Below are 19,011 nucleotides of genomic sequence, written 5' to 3' on the forward strand. Positions count from 1 at the left end.
ATACATCATAAATCATGTGCAAATTTTGCTTTGGAATATCTTCTTTGTGGATAACGTCATAGAAGTCATACACACAAGCGAACTAAAAATAGATACACCTAAAACATAGGATTCATGATATTGTATCTTGCGCACAATGCGTATTTTTGGCATTAAACTCTTATTCCATTTTATCTAGGTATTTGTGTCTTACCCTGACATGACTTCGCACATAATCATTACCGTCTACACAATGTTTTAATCATTATTTTTATATATTGATATTACATGTATTTCAGTGATAAGTCTAATAGATTGTGTTACTATATGGTATCTATGTCCTCTTGAGGCGCGTATATGATGCCTAGTTTCATTATCGCACTAAATAGTCTCGTTTATCATGGTTTGCCATCGTTATCTGTTAGGATTAGGTGCTTCTACGCTTTGTTTACGTAGATTAGCTCAATATCCTTCCACGGAGTACCATGGTATAGCTTCACGCCATCGCAGCCCTGGTTATTATGCCTATATTTTGGGCAATTTTAACATAAGCAATGAGGAACAACTTTTTTCTTCTGTACATTCACTCGCTAACAATGATTCAGATGTTTTACCGGTGGAAGACAATGGTACTACTAATTTGACAGGTACTGGTGAAGCAACATCTGAAACTGGCAAAGAAGAAGAAGTTGTGAACGAGCCTTATAATGGCAATCGCATGAGGAACTTCTGTATTATTGCCCACGTCGATCACGGGAAGTCAACTCTTGCCGACCGTTTTCTTGAACTTACTAAAGCTGGTATGTAGCTCACTGTGTATTAGTCACTTGGTTTTTAGTTGAACCTCACGAGATCCAGGGGCAGTATTTGGATAATATGGAGCTTGAGCGTGAGCGTGGCATAACTATTAAGCTTCAGAGTGCTTTGATTAAATACACCTATCCTAAGGATGGCCAAGTATACAGTTTGAATTTGATTGACACTCCTGGGTATGTATTTGATGCTGTTTTCAATTTATCTACAGCCATATTGATTTTAATCATGAAGCTCGTCGTTCCATAGCTGCCTGTGAGGGTGCCATTTTGGTTGTCGATGGTACTAAGGGCATTCAGGCTCAGACTGTTACCACATCTATGATTGCTATAGAGGCTGGTTTAAAGCTGATACCTGTGGTGAACAAGATTGATGTACCATTTTGTGACTATGAGTCGACCGTAGCTGATTTGACCTCACTATTTGACTTTAGTGAGGATGAGATATTAATGGCATCAGCAAAGGAGGGTTTCGGTATAAATGAAATTCTTGATGCTGTGGTCGAGCGCATCCCACCCCCAAAGATTAACCTAGATCGCCCTTTTAGGGCACTTGTTTTCGACAGTCAATACGACCCTCACCGCGGTGTTGTTAGTTACGTTCGGGTATGTTGCATATTTGGTTATTACATATCACAGGTATCTGATGGCATAATTAAGAAGCTAGACGATGTGGTATTTCTGGGTCATAATTTGGAATCCCGTATTACTGCAGTGGGTGTCATGATGCCGGAGTTACGTGAACGTGATGTGTTAAGGTTGGTCTATTTTTTGTTGACTCATGTTTCCACAGATCTGGCGAGGTCGGTTGGCTGTGCAGCAACACTAAGGACCCTAGCAAGGTTGCTGTGGGTGACACCGTTGCTTTGAAGTCGGCGGTCAAGGACAATAACGTTGAACCCTTAGTCGCTTTTGCTCCTGCCAAGCCATCTGTATTCGCTGGATTATATCCTTGTGACGGTTCAGATTACATGCGTTTAAGCGTGGCACTTGAGAAGTTGAAGCTTAATGACCATTCAATTGTATTTGAACCCAGTGAATCCAGTATCGCCGGTCACGGGTTCAAGTGTGGTTTCAACGGTCTATTGCATTTGGACGTGACGGTACAACGTCTACAGCGTGAATTTGATGTAGGTGTAATTGTGACATCTCCATCTGTACCTTACAAATGCATCCTTAAAAATGGCAAGGAAATAACCGTCAGCGATGCCGCTCACTGGCCTGAAGAGGGTATGGTAAAGGTATCTATGGAGCCTTGGACGAATGTAACGGTTCGTATACCTGGGGAGTATGTTACGATAGTTTACATTTCATGTTAATACAGTTGCCATAAAAAGGTCAGTAACCTTTTGACTCAGATGCGTGGTGAATTTCAGAAGAAATCTGAATTTGCCGGTGGCAAGTCGTTGGTTCTTGAGTACAAAGTTCCCATGATTGAAATCATTTCAACATTTTTTGATAACCTCAAGTCAATGACTAATGGTTTCGGTTCATTTGACTATGAAGGTACGGAATACCGTGAGATTGACCTTTGCAAGTTGCGCGTATTGATAAATGGTGAGGAGGCTGGCGGTTTATCAATGCTGGTTGCTCGTGATAATGCTTACAAATCAGGTATGCTGGTTTTAGTACTGGTCTATGTAGTGCAGGCCGCCTTTTGGTGGAAACTCTACGTGAGGTGATACCTCCTAAGCAATTTAAGATAAATTTGCAAGCTGCCATTGGCAAGCGTGTGATTGCTGCTTTGAGTATTCCTGCTTTGCGTAAGAATGTAACGGAGCGTTGCAGCGGCGGTGACCCTAGTCGTAAACGTAAACTTCTTGAGAACCAAGCGAAGGTTGGTGTCTAGGAATCCAGTTGCATTATTTACAGGGTAAGAAGTACATGGCCGAGATTGGTAACGTTTCAATCCCATTCGATGCTTACAAGGCTGTTCATAAGGCATTGCGTTAACCGTAGCTAGCGTATCGCGGTATATACTAGATTTTAAGTCCCTCTGGGTCTAATGTAGAGTTACATTTTATATTGGTGCTTGTAATTCAGTTTAGTTTATTACTGACCGCTTTAGGGTTAAGGTGTGATACAACTCTACACATTAGGTCCATTATATAGCCTCCAATTAATTCACTATTGCTTGGTGTACAGTTTATTCTGGAACACTATATTTAAAATAAGTAACTAAATGTGTTGATGTCGTATCAATACTTTTCGTAATGCTTCTGATGGGGAGGTGACCCTCATTTTGGGTTGAGTGGCCTGGATTCTATAGGTATATCTCGGTTATAATCATTTATGTAGGCGTTTACCTAGCTGATTTGCTAGTTTAACGGTGATAGTTTCCTATAATCCTTCTCTGTGGTTTCCATTCGTCAGTTGATTATTTCCATAATCGCACATTTTCTTCTTGGAGTATAAGTGGTTGTAGTTTGACTTATACTTTGGTGTTGAGCACACCTCTTTGAAATGTCTTTCTTCCGGGTTTTTGGAAGCCGTTGTGGCGCATTGTTGCCACGGGTTAGTTCAGACGACTCTGTTGTTGGTGTTCAAGGTGATATTGTTCAGCCCACATCTGTTGGTCGTTCTACCGGTTACTTACAATCTCTGAATCTTCGTTGTTCATCTGCTTTGGTGTCATGGCGTAAGAGGGTTCCTGATGGCAAACCACTTTTATCTGCATTGTTACCAACTCAGTTGGTATTATTTAGCCCTGCTCATTGTGATGAGCAGCCTGTGATGCCTGAAGCGCCTCCTAAGGCTCCCCAGCCTCCATCTCCCTATGAATTGCTTGTGTTTGAGAATTTAACCCGTGAGTTCAAGAATGTGATTACTCAGGACAATTATGATGGATTTCGTCTTGAGGCAGATCGTCAATTGACTAACAATTTGCAATTGAGTCACTCTTTGTACTTGGGTACTGTGATGAGTGAGACTGGTTATTTATACCAGATTGGTACTAACTATGCAAGTTCCGATGGTAATTGCCTTGCTATGGGCAAGATTGGTCTTGATGGTATGTTGACAGGTCGTGTATTTGCCAAATATGCTGACTGTGAGTTTAAGGTCAGCGGCAATTCGTTTTTGCGTTACGACACTCGTAACGCGTACGAGGCTGGTGTTGACTATTTTGGTAAAGGTTGGACTGCCTCATTGAAGGGTGCGTGGCAGGGTACTTGGATATTGAATGCTGCTTATACTCACCAACTGTTGCCCTGTTTGACCTTGGGTTCCGAGTTGACTTACATTGTTGCCAATGGTACTTCCATTGGTGCCATTGCAGCTCGTTACGTTCGCGGCGATCATGTATTCACTGGTCAGTGGAGCAAGCAGCCTAATTTCAAGGGCATGGACTACAATTTACAGGATACTGACACTTGTCGCTTGCAGTATGTTCGTCGTGTTAACGAGCGTCTATCTTTATGCACGGAGTTGGAGGTGACTCCTGCTACTAAGGAATCTGCTCTTCGTGTTGGTTGGGACTACTTATTCCGCCACGCTCGTGTACAGGGTAACATTGACACTGCCGGGCGTATATCTATGCAAGCTCAGGATTATTCTGGCTTCGGCATTAGCGGTTGCATTGACTACTGGAGCAACATATACCGCTTCGGTTTTATGATGCATTTACTTCCTCCCGTGCCCGAGCAGAAGCCTGAGGCTATGACAGTAGTCTAATAAATTTGCGTTGTGACAAAGCGAGAAATCATTGCAAGTGGTGTTGTGGAGCTACATTAGCACCTTAGACTATCGGTGCCAACCTCGAAATCAGGTTGTTTCGGAGTACTGACTAGTATATATTCCGTTAAACTTGGGTATATAGTAACTCGTACTCTGTTAATGGTATCAGTAATTAGCGATGGGTAGCATGTCTTTGAAGTGTTTATGTGTGCCTTTGCTGGGAGGCTTACTTCTAGTTTCCAGTGCTTGTAGAAGCGTGCCTTTTTTGAATAGTTCCATGATTTGGTCGTAGTCTAGTATAGGCATTGCGTTCTTGAATATAACGTTGCGTACGTTCTCCTTCCTATGGAATATATATTAACGGCTATACACCTACATGTGCGTGCAGAGGTAGCCCATAATCTCGGGGTGGGTCAAGAGGTCCACCGTATGTAAATCCACTATCTGGAGTGCTGTGAATATTTTTGCCAAGTTGCCTGCGCATAGTGACTTGGGATGGTCCATGGATCCTTCCATGAACAGTACCAGGCGATGTTTGTTTAACATATCGTCCATTGCAGCATCAACTTCCTTATTTCCTCCATATGCAGCTTTTGCCCTGGTAACCAACTCCTTGTGATAAGTTGCATCTGTGACTTTGGCGCTGATAGTGGTAAAGCATCTAGTGTAGCATCCTAGGGAGCCGTAACATTGCGATGGCTTTGTTACAGCTCTTCGCAATGTTGACGCTGCACGTATGATTGTGCGTATATTACCCACTGTGTTCATATTGCTCTTCGGTGTATTAGACACTGGGTTTTGGATAGAAGCCACTGTTGATAGCAGCGGGTAATTCCGCGTCGCTTAAAGTTTCAGCGAATCGTGCAATTACGCAATGGTTAGTTATATATCCACAGAATAGTACCTTGTGCTTCTTATGGATGTGACTCTGTTCACAGGATGGGGACGTCGGTCTATGGTCTGTTTATTAAACTTCGTTCTAGATTATCGTATGTCTACACACGTCTGTATTTAGTTTAGTTCTATAATGTCTGGCCATTTGGGTGGTCAGAGTTTGCGTGCCAGTTTATATGACCACCTTTACACGCGTCACGTTGACTGTGCAGACCACTTGTGTAACGATGAATCTTCGGCTATTGAGTATAGTAGTGATTCCGGTGACTCCTTTGCTTCTGTTGACAACAATTCCGATGCACATTACTATGAGAGTGTGGAGACTCCTGAGGATTCTGTGAGTGATAATGTATCGGCTTCTGCTGACATACAGAGTGAGTCCACACCTCGCGCTGCTGATTCTGGCGACCCTGAGGATCCGGGATGCCACGCGATAACATCTGGTGAGGAAACTGTGGAGGAAGTGGATCCCTTTGGTGACTACTTCGATAAGGGTATTACCAAGAAGGGCCGTAAGGGATGGCGCGAATCCATGTTTCGTGCGTTTGGCGTCTGCTCCCGTGGATCTCGTAGTGATGAAAGTCCTAAAGATGTGGAGGACGATAAATCAGAACCGTGTTCAGATCCTTGGGGTGATTTTGCCAATGCTCAATCTGGTGAAGGTAGTCGTTACATGACCACCGGTACTGTTTCTGGTGAGGACTCTATGCACATCCCACTACCTCATCGTGGATTTTACACCGTGTTCCTTCGTAACAGCAAGGCTTTTGTTAAACGTAAGCAGGGGATATACGTATTTAAGTTGAAGTTGTCCTACAAGGTATTTGATTTCAAGCGCAAGCGTATATGTCTTCAGCCGAGTGGTGGTGATTTTATACCTCATGACATCTTGGCTGATGATAACTTTGCCTTTTCTAATGAGGGTTGTGTTACTATCGCAGGTCGTGACACTCGGATACTTCTTTTGTATGCTACTCAAGACGGCATTGCCGAGTTCACGCTATCTCACAACGTGTTGGCCATGAAGCCTAGTTTATTATATCGTATTGTATACAGCGGTTGGTGTTCCGCGGTTCCTTTGAGCTTATCGCCTAAATTGCGTTTGCGTATATTATCGATTGACAGCTGTGAGAATTTGGGTACTAGTGCTCTTGCTGCTCTGTATGCTCTTGAGCTTCGTTTAAGCTCCATGAATGGTATGGAGGCCAATATTGGGGAGCATTTTGACTTGATATGTGCTTCTGGTACAGGTGCCATAATAGCCCTCTGTCTTTTAAAGGGTTATTCCATTCGTGACTTATGGGTTCAGTGGCAGAGTATATTAGATCAGTTGTTTAAGTGGCGTCATTCTCGTGCTTACGGTTTAATGTTTGATCACGAGCATGTACATCAGTTTGTTCGTTCATGGATGGACATTTTGGGTACTGACTTTATGTGTAGTCGTGCTCGTCCTTTATGTGTTATTACCTCTGCTAACGTAAAGAGTGCCAAGCACGACATGTTTGTATTTCGCAACTACACTAATGTCCATGCTTCTTATGGCAAGACTGCTTTCGCTCCCATGTGGCTTGCTGGTTGGGCATCCAATTCACTTCCTACCTATATGAAGTAGGTTTTGTTGCACTGTACACATATTTTTTAGGGGTCCCACCGACCGTTACTTGCGTCACATGGGTTGCGTCGTTGACCGGAGCGTCCACTTTGTGGACAGCAAGCTCTTATCATCTAACCCTGCCATAGTGGCACTTCGTGAGGCTAGCGAGTTATACGGCACTCCTGTGCGTACACTGATTGATGTAGGTTATCTATATAGAGATACAGCATTATTAGGAAACTATCGATGTGTTCTTATCGGTTGGTACTACTCGCAAGCGTTCCCGGAAGCTTGATGATCCTGCTCCGTGGCAGATTTTGCTGGATTCCAATGACAGCTGCGGCGCTCAGGTTGAGCATGGCCACATGCGTTACTTGTTTGAGGAGCGTCCTGAGGTATACTATCGTATTGAGATGGGTCACCTTCCCGGTTGCAGTTACGGCAAAACCTCGAAGCCGGAGGTTGACGAGGTGTTTAACCGTGCTCTTGAGGTTAGTCGCACTCAGTTGGCTGATGAGATCAACCGCATTGCTGAGTGCATCAACGCTTGAACTCTGTAATATCCTATGCGCAAATACGTGCCAATACGTACTGCAGGATACCTCCATGCTGGTAGTACTGCAATTCCAATGCGGTGTCTATCCTACACCTCATGTTGAATTTGATACCGGTGTCGGCCACCACCTCTACCTGGCACCCTGGTGACAGCTTATCAAGTCCATCGATGGTAAACTTTTCGCGTCCCGTGATACCCACTGACGCGGCATTCTCCCCGGGCATGAACTGCAGTGGCAGAATTCCGAAACCCACCAGGTTGGTCCTGTGGATGCGCTCGAACGACTCGGCGAATATGGCGCGGATACCTAGCAACGCCGGCCCCTTGGCAGCCCAGTCACGTGAGCTCCCTGAGCCGTATTCCTTACCTGCAACAACCACTAGTGGTGTTCCTTGCTGCTTGTATTTTTCCGAGGCATCGAATATACTGAGCACTTCACCCGTTGGGTGGAATACCGTCTTGGGTCCCTGGTTAGGGCACAGCAAGTTAGACAGCCTGATGTTCGCAAAAGTGCCTCTGACCATAATCTCGTCATTACCACGCCTGGAGCCGTATGAGTTAAAGTCTTTGGGCTCAACACCGGCATCCATTAGGAATTTGGCAGCTGGCGACGTCTTGGCAATATTGCCTGCTGGCGATATGTGGTCCGTGGTAATGGAGTCCCCTAGGAGCAGCAGTACCTGGGCTCCTTCTATCTTAGCTTGCACAGGCTGTCCCATTTTCTGGAAGTATGGTGGGTGGTGTATATAAGTGGATTTCGGGTCCCATGGGTACAATTCTGCCTTGGGTGCCTCTAGTGCTCTCCACGCTTCACTACCCTGGGTAATGTTGGCATACACCTCCTTGTACAGCTCGGGCTTGATGAACTGCTGTTCGAAAGCGGCCACTTCCTGTTTAGTTGGTAAGAGGTCATGTAAAAACACTGGTTTTCCCGTCTTGTTGCTTATTCCCAAGGGTTCCTTCGAAAGGTCGATATTGATCTTCCCAGCCAGTGCGTATGCAATCACCAGGGGTGGTGAGGCCAGGAAGTTAGCCCTTGTGAATGGGTGAACGCGCCCTTCGAAGTTCCTGTTACCGGAAAGAACGGAACATGCCACCAGTGCGTTATCGTTGATGCAATCTGCCACCTCGACATCGAGGTCACCACTGTTACCAATGCACGTCATGCATCCGTAACCCGCTATATAGAAACCTAGCTTCTCGAGTGGGTCAATTAATCCACTAAGTTCTAGGTACCTGGTAACGGTTTTAGATCCTGGTGACAGCGACGTCTTGATATAAGGTGCTACCTCCAACCCATGCTCCACTGCTGCCTTGGCCAGCATGCCTGCAGCCAGCATAACGCTTGGGTTGCTGGTGTTGGTACACGAAGTTATACTTGCAATGACTACTGACCCGTGGTCAAGTGTGTACTGCTTGCCCTTGTATTCAAATTTAGAGGGGGCCTTAGTGGTTTCCAGTGAGTACCCCTTTGACTTGTCCATCAACAATTCGTCAAACTTGGTCTTGACGTCCGAGAGAATAATGTTATCTTGTGGTCGTTTGGGCCCGGCAATTGATGGTCTCAATGTGCTCAGGTCCAACTTGACGGTGGAAGAATACTTGATCTTTGAGGCATCTCCCACTCCGGCGTGCATGTGGTTTTCACGGGCGTACATATCCAGAAGTTCGACCTTCTCCATTGGCCTACCGGTTTGCACCAAGTACTCTAGCGTTAGCCCATCAATTGGGAAGAATCCCATAGTAGCTCCGTATTCAGGTGCCATGTTGGCTATAGTAGCTCTATCAGCTAGTGATAAATACTTTACACCCTCTCCTACGAATTCTACAAACTTTCCTACGACACCAGCTCCTGACCTCAGCAATGACGTCACTGCCAAGACGATATCAGTGGAGAATACATCTGCTGGTGGCTTACCAACCAGCTCAAATCCTACAACTTGTGGCAGTACCATGGATATCGGTTGTCCCAGCATAGTAGCTTCCGCCTCAATGCCGCCAACTCCCCAACCCAGTACTCCCAAACCGTTGATCATAGTGGTATGCGAGTCTGTACCCACTACTGAATCTGGGTAGAGGAGCCCATCCTGGTCGAATATCGAGCGCGCCAAGAACTCCAGGTTAACTTGGTGCACAATACCGGATCCCGGCGGTATTATAAGGGTATTGCTAAGCGTTTGTGCTCCCCATTTAAGGAACCTGAAACGTTCAGCATTGCGTCCCATTTCAGTGTCCTGATTGAGTTTCAGCGCCTCGGGGTTGCGGCTGAAGTCTACCTGTACTGAGTGGTCTATGACTAGATCCACTGGCACTAGTGGATTGATTGACTTGGGGTCCTTTCCGGAATGTGCCACGTACTCACGCATTGCAGCTAGGTCAACGATGGTTGGCACGCCACTATGAAATATAAAAATATCCACAATAACTTACGTGAAGTCCTGCAGCAGCACCCTAGCTGGCATAAATGGGATCTCAGTCTGTTTGGAGGAAGTTTCGCTCCATCCTAGAATGCTTTCGACATGGCCTCGAGTAGTGGAGTAGTCATCGCAGTTACGAACTGCGCATTCCAGAAGAATACGTATGGAGTAGGGCAGTTCTAAAAACCTCGGGTCATTGAGTTCCCGGAGTGCGAAATACTGCTTCCTGGTGTTTCCCAGAGTCTTCCTGAGTGCTTCGAAGGGGTTGACGCCCATGGTAGACATGCGTCTGATGTACCTGGATAAACCGAATCCGTCTTGGAGCAGGGCGTTACCAAATCTTGTATACATTCTGTTGAGGGCGGCTTGTATGTACACGTCGTTGGTGGTGATAGTCCGTACCTACGCGTCGCGACGGCGTCGCGTAATGTATCCAAAAAGTATACAGTTGTGTTTATATGTTTATACTTGTGTATTTTGCATTTTATTGTGTTGAATACTGTGTGCCGTGCGGTAGCGGTTGCGCTCGGAGCCACACACCGTTGTATGATCCGAGGGCGTGACACACCCATTATATGTGTAACCTAGCAATTATGCATTACATAGACTACATGCTACTGATCCACTACATGATCATGCATTCGTTTACCACGCCATGGCTACTTTGTTGTATAAACATGATATTAAGCTCAAGCTGTTTAAGATTCGTTCTTGAACTTCTTCTTACCACCACGCAGAAGACCGGTCCTGCGGGCAGCGATAAGACCAACCTTCTGTCCTGGTGGAGCACCACGTGATACCGTACTGGGTTTACCGATGTGCTGATGGTTACCACCACCGTGAGGGTGGTCCACAGGGTTCATGGTAACACCACGCACGCGTGGCCAGCAGTTGCGCTTAGCCTTGTACTTGAAGTATGCGGTACCGGCCTTGAGTAAAGGCTTGTCAATACGACCACCACCAGCTACGAGGCCAATGATAGCACGTGAGTTGGACTCAACGCTCTTACGGGCACCTGATGGCAACCTCACCCTAGTCATCTTTCCGTCATCAGAGTGACCGATGATAGTGGCGTAGGTACCAGATGCCTTCGCCAAACGACCACGGTCACCACGTTTCTCCTCCAAACTGGAAATGACAGTACCCTCCGGCATCTTTCCTACCGGCATGCAGTTACCAATGTTGAGGCGTGATTCACGACCAAAGTATACATATTGACCCGTGTACATGCCCTCAACGGCGACGACCTGCTCCTTGTCAGTGCGGTACTTGTAGGCATTCCTGAAGTGGATCTGTGCCAAAGGAGCACCCCTTCCAGAGTCGTGGATGATGTCCTTGACAACACCACGGATGTAGCCGTGGTTCTCCGCGTAGTCGAACCTGCGGAGCTTAGCGGGACCCTTACGCAAGTGGACGTGAGATTTGAAAATGGATCCACGACCCTTACGCTGACCTGTTCAAAAATTAGTAAAGCAATAGCCAAGAATCACATGTACAGTACCAAGGTCATAACGCAACGAAAGCAGGTCAACGCTACACAACGTCGGGGTAAATGGCTTTTTTCCAGAAGAACCAGCCAAGTTTTCGTTGACCTTGTTTACACCATTGTTAATGAAACTCACCTCTGATGATACGACCCATTTTGGCAATTTATCGGTGAATATATGGTACCGGCGTTATGAAGCTATGTGGAGGGCGGCGACGCTGTGCCGTATCCCTGCAGATGCCGGACTGTTATATGTTGTACGCCCTTTTGTAGGCGTTACGATAGTCCTAACACCTCGTTAGTTAATGATTAACGTGGTTTTCTATAGGTTTCTAGGATGGGGATGGCGCGCCCATCCCCACTCTGGGACCTTCGTCCCCCATCCATGGCCAATAATGACTCTATTCTGTAATAAACTAGATCCAAAGCCATCTATATATGTTCAGTATGGGTTTACTAAGTTACCTAGCGTTTTGGGTCAATTTTCGTGCAGGCCTATATCCTCGTCACGTAGGGTTATTCATAAGCAAAACTACTTCGCTAAATATTGTCATAATTCTCATGCGATATTACGATATTGTTGGTTTTTAGATACCTTTGGGGTATATGGTGCCCTTAGGTGTTGGATTACCCCGGGGTGTTATCTTGCGCGGCCTGTTCAGACAGCCACTCGGTATACCCTTTCGCGGCGGCCTTTATTTCATTAAATACCAGGTTACACCCTGCACGTGCCAGTGTTAGCATCTGTTCGATGTGTAACGGTTCCAGTGGGCACTCACCTGTTGAATCACGGCTTCGTCGCTGTGTTGTCCAGTTTGCATTAAATACGCCACTACGTCTAGATTAGGGCAATGTGCAAGGTGTAGTTGCGTTATCCCGGGGTCCTTGGTCTTGTAAGCCGCCACTTGCTGTACGTGTATGTTGAATTTGTATAGTGGGTATATTCCATGTAATATTCATTTGGGTAAAGTATCAAAAGGATACCCAAAGTAGCTAATAGACATACCTCCGATGAAAGGTCGACGGCGACTGTCAGTATACCATCCAGCTCGTAAGCAAACTGCGCCATGTAAACGATATATCTAATGCCTACCACGGAAGTTGCAGCCAATATGTCTAACATTTGTATCCCACAGTCAGCGAAGGCGAGGCTCAGTGCTGTTACGCACGCCCCGAAGAGGCCACCGGCATCCTCTTCTATGGTAACCCAGGCTTCTATCAACTGCCGCGGGTACCGAGATAGTATAACGTGCCTCTCGAACAACTCAGTTAATACATGCCTCAAGTCAGCGTCGCTTGAGCTTGGTATATGCGGTTTGCTGTATCGCACTTCAATGGACAGTATGCCGACTTCCTGTAGTAGCCGCTTTCCACATGGTCTAGGCACATTGACACAAGCCTTTACCATAGTGTCTCCTAGGGTAATATAACTCGATCCCGATGCTGAATACGATATTCCCATATCGATCCCTGCAAAAGGTTGTTAACATGGTCCCGGGAGATACCTATAGGTCTGATCTCAGTCTGCCTACGTATTTCTTGCGCCATTGTCCTGAGTACCAATAAAACACTATGATCTAATACTGTGTGTATATCTACGGCCAAGGAATCTAGGCAATGGATATATAAGACCCACATAGGCAATGTGTAACACTAGATTCTATACAGATTCGTTATTATAGTGTCCATCAGCCTTTTCAGCTCTGGAATTAACCTAACAGGCGTAGCAGTACCGCTAGGCTCTTGCACGGTGGACCGTTAAGATCAACACCGGCACGTACAACAGTAACTAGTATACGCTCTTCATCAGGACCGAATTCCGGCACTTCTGGGAGGACCAGGCTACACAAAACGTGTAGCATGGTTTTCAAGGAAGCCACTTCACTCTCTAAGACGAAATAGAGTGATTCAATCTCGTCGCCGTCATCAGTATCCATGCCGTCACGGCACAGTCCCAAAATATCCGACGCACAGCGTCGTATAAGGAACATGTGCTCCCTGAAGAGGCTGCCCATATCGGCGCCTGAGGCGCCAGGGTCCTTTGGGCCGACCAGCAGACACTGTGCTACGTACTCCACGTAAGCCTCGTGGAGCCTGGCAACCTCAGTATCGCTTTTGCAGTGTCGCAATTGCTTTATGAACGATGTCCATGCATCTTCAGTAACCCAGAAGTAGTACCGTTCTAGGGACAGACATACATGTAACAGCAGCAGGGATGCCTTCGGTATACAGAAACCTTGAAATTGGCCATTTGTCCTTAGCGAGGTCCTCACGAGGGCCTTTACGTTTTTTAGTGTGATATGGAACCCCAATAGATGTGACATTGTGCGTGAATAAGTGTCCATAACACCCTCGGAAAAGAAGGGATAGAAGGTACCAAGGCGGTCAGCCAGTGCCTGCAGAAAGTGTATCAGCCTATTTAGTACCCACCTCCATTACCACCAAAGGGGTACCCTGGTCTACGGTATAAGTGAATGCATCAACCAATTGGCCATGAGGCCCTGTAGCGTTCCTCCCATAGGTCCCAACGCCGCCGATATGCTGACGGTGTTTTCCCACAGCATCGGCTAGTAGCGACCTGAGTTTAGTGTTGTAGTTTACAGGTAACTGGTCGCGCGTGATTAAATTGAATACGGGGTCCAAAAGGTCGCCGAACTGTAGATATTAACTATTAAGTGATGGTACCTACCCTTAAGTGGCATACGCCACTAACAAAGTCAAAGTATGCACAGAGCTTGTCACGAGAGCACATGAAACTACCCAAAGCAGCACGCTTAGTTGACAAGGCCTTAGTGCCCAAATAGTGCCAAACACGGAATTCAGTGTCCCCTGACGGAGGCATATATTGTTCTACAGCAGGATCATTATAGCAGATACCCACTGTGCCATGAACTACTTGGTCTGTGACAACGTGATGCCCTGATGTCTCCATGGCCATATGTAATTCAGTAAATGTTGGACCCAGGTAGGACCATGAAACGTCGTCAAGGTTGCCCGGGGTACCAAGGTAGAGCGGTGTCTTAAATTGAGACATTATTTGGTTTAGCAAATAAAGAAAAATACTTTGCATAGTGGCGTTGCCAATGTTCTCGAAATGACGCAGTTTCAATAAAGTTACCATAGTAGCTACCCGGGCTACTGACTCTGTACCCAGGTTTCGTTTACTTAGATATAACAGAATGGTATCCAGCCAAGTTGCGAGTTCCAGGAGTATAGATAGAAATGGAGATAGAATATGCTCTAGATTAAGTAGCGTCACTTTAAACTCCGATATGCCGCTGTCGCCCTCCGAGTGAGACCACTGGCATCCAAAGAATATATCCCATAGTGGTGATCTGGGCTCAGGTGGTAGCAGTTCACGAGTGTTATTGCTCCACTCAGCACCGCAGAACTCACGATGTAAAGATGATGTGAATTTACGATGGAATATAGTAAGTATAACACGCCAATCATGCCAAAGTGACCTTACCCCTTGGACAAGGCAGTGATAACCGTGATAGACGATATCAGTATCCACTAGGTCATTGTCAAGTAACCGGGATTCGTGATCATAATTAGAATTCTTTAAGGAAATCAGATTATCACCCAGGTGGTCTACATTAGGCTTGCCTGGGTTGGAACCTAAATCTGTAGACAAGGAAATCAACCCAGCGAGTGACCTTGGAATGCCATGGGAATGTATAAAAGCAGTATCCATCTCATCCACGAAGATGCGGAGACAACGAGCACTTGAAGCATAGGGTAACAAGCGAACCAGTGACTGGCGCAATGCGCCCTGCGATAAATGAGGTACTGTAATACCATCCCTTAAGGTCACAGAATCCAGGAAACTAGTAGCTCCAATGGCACATATAAACACAGGAGATGCATCATACCCACCAAGTGACAGCAGTGTACGCTGGACCAACAGGGATTCAGTTACTGGGCCATCGAAAAGATGGTCCAGGGAAGTATAAGCCATTTCATTTGTAGTACCATGGAGAAAGTTTCCACTAGAAGCACGACCACACGGAATGTTGTCCTTAGAATAAGTGCCAGAACCAGGGCTTCGGCCACTAGACCTGGCACCGGAAGATAGAACTAATGCTTTCATTGTATCCAATTGTGTTTTAAAAGTCCCAAGGAACGACCTTGATAACATGTAAATACATTACAATGTCACAGAGTTAATCGCAGCAATACGATAGAAAGAATATGGTCATCCTGTGATACGAATAGATCTAGAAAAACAATTAACCCAATACCAACTCAAAGAGGATTAAGATGAAATTGATAAGAATCAAAAATACACGCAAATAAGTACGAACAGTGAAAAACATAACAGATATGTGATTCCTAAAAGAGTTCACAGATGATGGCTTGTCCAAACCTAACGGCTTAAGCACACGGCGCTCGTTCAGTATACCCATGCCATTCAGAATGAGCACCGCGGCCTCAATCAAATGTAAAAATGAAAAAGACATCCTTCCACCAATAACGCAGTGCTCCGTAACACTACCATACAAAGTAAAGAAAGTATATACCCAGTAAGCCAGATTAAATCAATCTAAATTGTACCTGAACATACTAGTCACTATACACAGAAGCGATGTCATATTAAATAGAACTCCTAACACAACATAGTCACATATCTAGTGACACATCAGCCCTGGAATGTATATATACATAATAAATCTACACTGTGTAAGCACAATGGCAACTCAGTGAAACATAATATATCCCCCATTAAATACAATAATTCGACGCTATAGTGGCACTTACACACTAATAAAAGCAAGGTGTATATTGCAAGATATTATACGGCCTTGTCCATAGGATAATACCAGGTAAACAACCCGAGGAATCAATACGCGTCGAGCATTAGAGAGGCCACGGAAGTAATTAGAACTAGTAATGTCAGGAATTTAAAGATCCTGTATATACAGCAAATAGTAAGCTACGAATCGCTAATACTAACTTGTACAAGCGAGAACGCTACCTATATAGTGCCTTGTAAACTACAGATAGGGTCCCGTAACCAATACCGAAGGACGTGCATCAGCTAGAATACATTTATCACACTATACCCGTGCGTCTACAAGGAGGTACCCATTACACCACTTGCTGTGTAACACATATACAAATGGACAACGGAAGCAAATGTGCCGTAACGGTACAACACGCACCGAAGGATGTGCCATTCGCAGCTATCGTTATTGATGCCATCGCTAAACAGCTGTCAAGGTCAGATGATGACGTAGTAAAGCTGGAACAAAACAAGGCTATTACACCGGGTACATACGTCTTGGACAAGGTGTCAATGCAAATATCACAACTTGTAAGGGAACTATGCCTGAGAGTATCAACCTGTAAACGAATGCTGTATATAGATAGTACAGCCAGCTTGGATAAGTGGTTGTCATACATTAGCGAAGGAGCAGGTATGCATAAAACAGAAGAACAACTCTGGCAGCACTACACCAAAATTAATCAACACCTAACAATGAGAACGTTCCTTGTTGGATACCGCATGACAGCAGTGGACGTACTGCAATGCTCACTGCTAGCAAACTCACAGGGAATACGTAAACGTTTAACAGAACTCAAGCACCTGGAAAGATGGTTCAATTACATCATGGCCATACCAGGTGTGAATTCTAACCCGGGTACTGCCACAACAAACCGAGCTGAAAATAAAGTATTTACCAAAAATGATAAGAAACCATTCACCAAAGCAGAACAATTCGAAAACTCCTACAAGGGTAGGTACCTATTATCAGATACAAACGCTACAGATGCATTGAAAAACGTAGAACATGGGAAACTGGTAGTCAGATTTGCACCGGAACCATCTGGGTACCTACATATCGGACATACAAAAGCAGCATTACTGAATCACTACTTCGCTAAGCAGCATGGAGGTAAAATGCTACTCAGATTCGATGATACAAACCCATTAAAGGAAAAGATAGAGTATGAAGAGACTATTAAAGAGGATTTGGAGGCTTTGGGGGTGCCATTCGCCTCAGTTAGCTATACGTCAGATTACTTTGAACTCATCCAGGAATATGCAATTAAAATGATCAAAGCGGGTAGGTATCCATAGAGTGGACCCATATAAAGCAGGACTTGCGTACTGTGATGACACGGATACCAATACCATGCGCTACCAGCGAAATGAAGGTATAGCATCCGCAGCAAGGGACTTGCCAGTGGAAACTAATCTAGCAAATTTCGAAGAAATGCTAAAGGTAATTCCGTAGTATAGTGAATACAATTGTGCAGGGAACAGAGAAAGGTACTAGATTCTGCCTAAGAGCAAAGATCGATATGACCCATACCAATAAGTGCCTAAGGGACCCTGTTATGTACCGGTGTATAGCTGACGCGCAACATAACAGACATGGCGATCGCTACAAGGCGTTCCCTACATATGATTTCGCATGTCCAATCGTAGATTCAATGGAAGGAGTTACGCACGCACTGAGGTCTAACGAATATTCAGCACGTATCCCACAGTACCAGTGGTTCATACAGCAATGTAACCTGAGGCCCGTGGAAATTTACGAATTCAGCAGGTTGAATTTCGTAAAGACTGTACTGTCTAAACGGAAGCTACAGTGGTTCGTGGACGAAGGAATTGTCACAGGATGGGATGACCCAAGGATGCCAACAGTTAGGGGTATTATGCGAAGAGGACTAACCAAAAAAGCACTATTTGACTTTATACTGGAACAGGGGCCATCCAAAGCAGTTAACCTCATGGAATGGGATAAGTTATGGGCCAAGAATAAGCAAATTATAGACCCGATTGTACCAAGGTACGCAGCAGTGGAAATAGATGCAGTGGAACTGAAACTAGATAACTTTAGTCAAGTGGAACTACCACCATCAAAGAGAATGCTGCACCCTAAAGACCCAAATATGGGAGAGTGTGATATATGGTTTACACCAACAGTACTACTGGACCGCGTTGATGCCGATGAAATTGTAGACGGTGAAGAAGTTACATTAATGCGATGGGGAAATGTATTCGTGTCGAAGCCAGCATTCACAGGACAGATCAACCCAGGAGGTGATTTCAAAAAGACTAAAAAGAAGCTACACTGGCTACCAAAAGATGACGACAAGGTAGGTATCAAGTGAGGGTTAACAAAAAAAATAACAACATTGCAGCTCGTCAAGTGTACGCTGAAGCTATATAGCGATCTGTTAGCAGTGGACAAAATAGACCCAGAAGAACTCAAGGAACCTGAAGATATGAGGAAATTCCTAGAACCTGTCACTGAGTGGACTACAGAGTGCCTCGCAGATAAGCAACTAGCATCACTGAGCAAAGGTAAACTGAGTTACTATATATATAGACCCTAACAGGTACCATCGTGCAACTGGAAAGACGAGGATACTACATAATCGATAAACCAGCAAGTGAAGGACATCTAGTCATGGTCAGCATACCGGTGCGTCACAAATCTAGATAATATATACACCATTGCAGGATGGAAAAATGAAGAAGAAGTGAACATGGAAGATATGCAACGACATACACACCCAACCCTAAACCACAAATAAAGCGTGGTGCACACCGGAATGAAACTATTGTAGCCAAAAGAATAGAT

The 19,011-nt window shown here is 45.2% G+C and overlaps 10 protein-coding genes across 10 annotated transcripts; 4 read left to right on the plus strand and 6 right to left on the minus strand.

Moving 5' to 3' along the window:
* Positions 1 to 209: 209 nt before the first annotated feature.
* BBOV_III011750 (GTP-binding protein LepA family protein) lies at positions 210 to 2,774 on the plus strand. The gene is made up of 8 exons (XM_001612245.2): positions 210 to 779; positions 818 to 968; positions 1,004 to 1,397; positions 1,431 to 1,549; positions 1,585 to 2,079; positions 2,116 to 2,405; positions 2,441 to 2,628; positions 2,664 to 2,774. The coding sequence occupies exons 1-8, from the start codon at positions 380 to 382 to the stop codon at positions 2,742 to 2,744; spliced, it is 2,118 nt and encodes a 705-aa protein (XP_001612295.1). The 5' UTR covers positions 210 to 379; the 3' UTR covers positions 2,745 to 2,774.
* A 285-nt stretch (positions 2,775 to 3,059) lies between these two features.
* BBOV_III011760 (Eukaryotic porin family protein) lies at positions 3,060 to 4,606 on the plus strand. The gene has a single exon (XM_001612246.2). It carries the CDS (start codon positions 3,255 to 3,257, stop codon positions 4,461 to 4,463), a length of 1,209 nt encoding a protein of 402 aa, XP_001612296.1. The 5' UTR covers positions 3,060 to 3,254; the 3' UTR covers positions 4,464 to 4,606.
* Positions 4,585 to 5,374, minus strand: BBOV_III011770 (uncharacterized protein). The gene is made up of 2 exons (XM_001612247.2): positions 4,843 to 5,374; positions 4,585 to 4,809 (listed from the first exon to the last, which is right to left on the minus strand). The coding sequence occupies exons 1-2, from the start codon at positions 5,232 to 5,234 to the stop codon at positions 4,632 to 4,634; spliced, it is 570 nt and encodes a 189-aa protein (XP_001612297.1). The 5' UTR covers positions 5,235 to 5,374; the 3' UTR covers positions 4,585 to 4,631.
* Positions 5,375 to 5,433: 59 nt separating this feature from the next.
* On the plus strand, positions 5,434 to 7,535 carry BBOV_III011780 (Patatin-like phospholipase family protein). Its single transcript, XM_001612248.2, has 3 exons — positions 5,434 to 6,968; positions 7,003 to 7,156; positions 7,191 to 7,535. Exons 1-3 carry the CDS (start codon positions 5,494 to 5,496, stop codon positions 7,503 to 7,505), a joined length of 1,944 nt encoding a protein of 647 aa, XP_001612298.1. The 5' UTR covers positions 5,434 to 5,493; the 3' UTR covers positions 7,506 to 7,535.
* On the minus strand, positions 7,472 to 10,438 carry BBOV_III011790 (aconitate hydratase 1 family protein). The gene is made up of 2 exons (XM_001612249.2): positions 9,941 to 10,438; positions 7,472 to 9,907 (listed from the first exon to the last, which is right to left on the minus strand). Exons 1-2 carry the CDS (start codon positions 10,276 to 10,278, stop codon positions 7,519 to 7,521), a joined length of 2,727 nt encoding a protein of 908 aa, XP_001612299.1. The 5' UTR covers positions 10,279 to 10,438; the 3' UTR covers positions 7,472 to 7,518.
* Positions 10,439 to 10,576: 138 nt separating this feature from the next.
* BBOV_III011800 (ribosomal protein L2 family protein) lies at positions 10,577 to 11,712 on the minus strand. The gene is made up of 2 exons (XM_001612250.2): positions 11,550 to 11,712; positions 10,577 to 11,380 (listed from the first exon to the last, which is right to left on the minus strand). The coding sequence occupies exons 1-2, from the start codon at positions 11,566 to 11,568 to the stop codon at positions 10,626 to 10,628; spliced, it is 774 nt and encodes a 257-aa protein (XP_001612300.1). The 5' UTR covers positions 11,569 to 11,712; the 3' UTR covers positions 10,577 to 10,625.
* A 283-nt stretch (positions 11,713 to 11,995) lies between these two features.
* Positions 11,996 to 12,981, minus strand: BBOV_III011810 (3' exoribonuclease family domain 1 protein). The gene is made up of 5 exons (XM_051767316.1): positions 12,919 to 12,981; positions 12,507 to 12,883; positions 12,420 to 12,473; positions 12,193 to 12,321; positions 11,996 to 12,157 (listed from the first exon to the last, which is right to left on the minus strand). Exons 1-5 carry the CDS (start codon positions 12,959 to 12,961, stop codon positions 12,041 to 12,043), a joined length of 720 nt encoding a protein of 239 aa, XP_051623572.1. The 5' UTR covers positions 12,962 to 12,981; the 3' UTR covers positions 11,996 to 12,040.
* Positions 12,982 to 13,082: 101 nt separating this feature from the next.
* On the minus strand, positions 13,083 to 15,571 carry BBOV_III011820 (uncharacterized protein). The gene is made up of 3 exons (XM_001612252.2): positions 14,103 to 15,571; positions 13,844 to 14,068; positions 13,083 to 13,809 (listed from the first exon to the last, which is right to left on the minus strand). Exons 1-3 carry the CDS (start codon positions 15,552 to 15,554, stop codon positions 13,123 to 13,125), a joined length of 2,364 nt encoding a protein of 787 aa, XP_001612302.2. The 5' UTR covers positions 15,555 to 15,571; the 3' UTR covers positions 13,083 to 13,122.
* Positions 15,572 to 15,620: 49 nt separating this feature from the next.
* BBOV_III011830 (Yos1-like family protein) lies at positions 15,621 to 15,901 on the minus strand. The gene has a single exon (XM_001612253.2). The coding sequence runs from the start codon at positions 15,874 to 15,876 to the stop codon at positions 15,646 to 15,648; it is 231 nt and encodes a 76-aa protein (XP_001612303.1). The 5' UTR covers positions 15,877 to 15,901; the 3' UTR covers positions 15,621 to 15,645.
* Positions 15,902 to 16,190: 289 nt separating this feature from the next.
* On the plus strand, positions 16,191 to 19,002 carry BBOV_III011840 (glutamyl-tRNA synthetase family protein). The gene is made up of 7 exons (XM_051767642.1): positions 16,191 to 17,154; positions 17,188 to 17,484; positions 17,519 to 17,643; positions 17,678 to 18,523; positions 18,569 to 18,731; positions 18,767 to 18,852; positions 18,891 to 19,002. Exons 1-7 carry the CDS (start codon positions 16,536 to 16,538, stop codon positions 18,912 to 18,914), a joined length of 2,160 nt encoding a protein of 719 aa, XP_051623573.1. The 5' UTR covers positions 16,191 to 16,535; the 3' UTR covers positions 18,915 to 19,002.
* The last annotated feature ends 9 nt before the right edge of the window (positions 19,003 to 19,011 follow it).

This window comes from Babesia bovis, chromosome 3 (assembly GCF_000165395.2).
Source record: "Babesia bovis T2Bo chromosome 3, whole genome shotgun sequence".
Lineage (NCBI taxonomy): Eukaryota > Apicomplexa > Aconoidasida > Piroplasmida > Babesiidae > Babesia > Babesia bovis.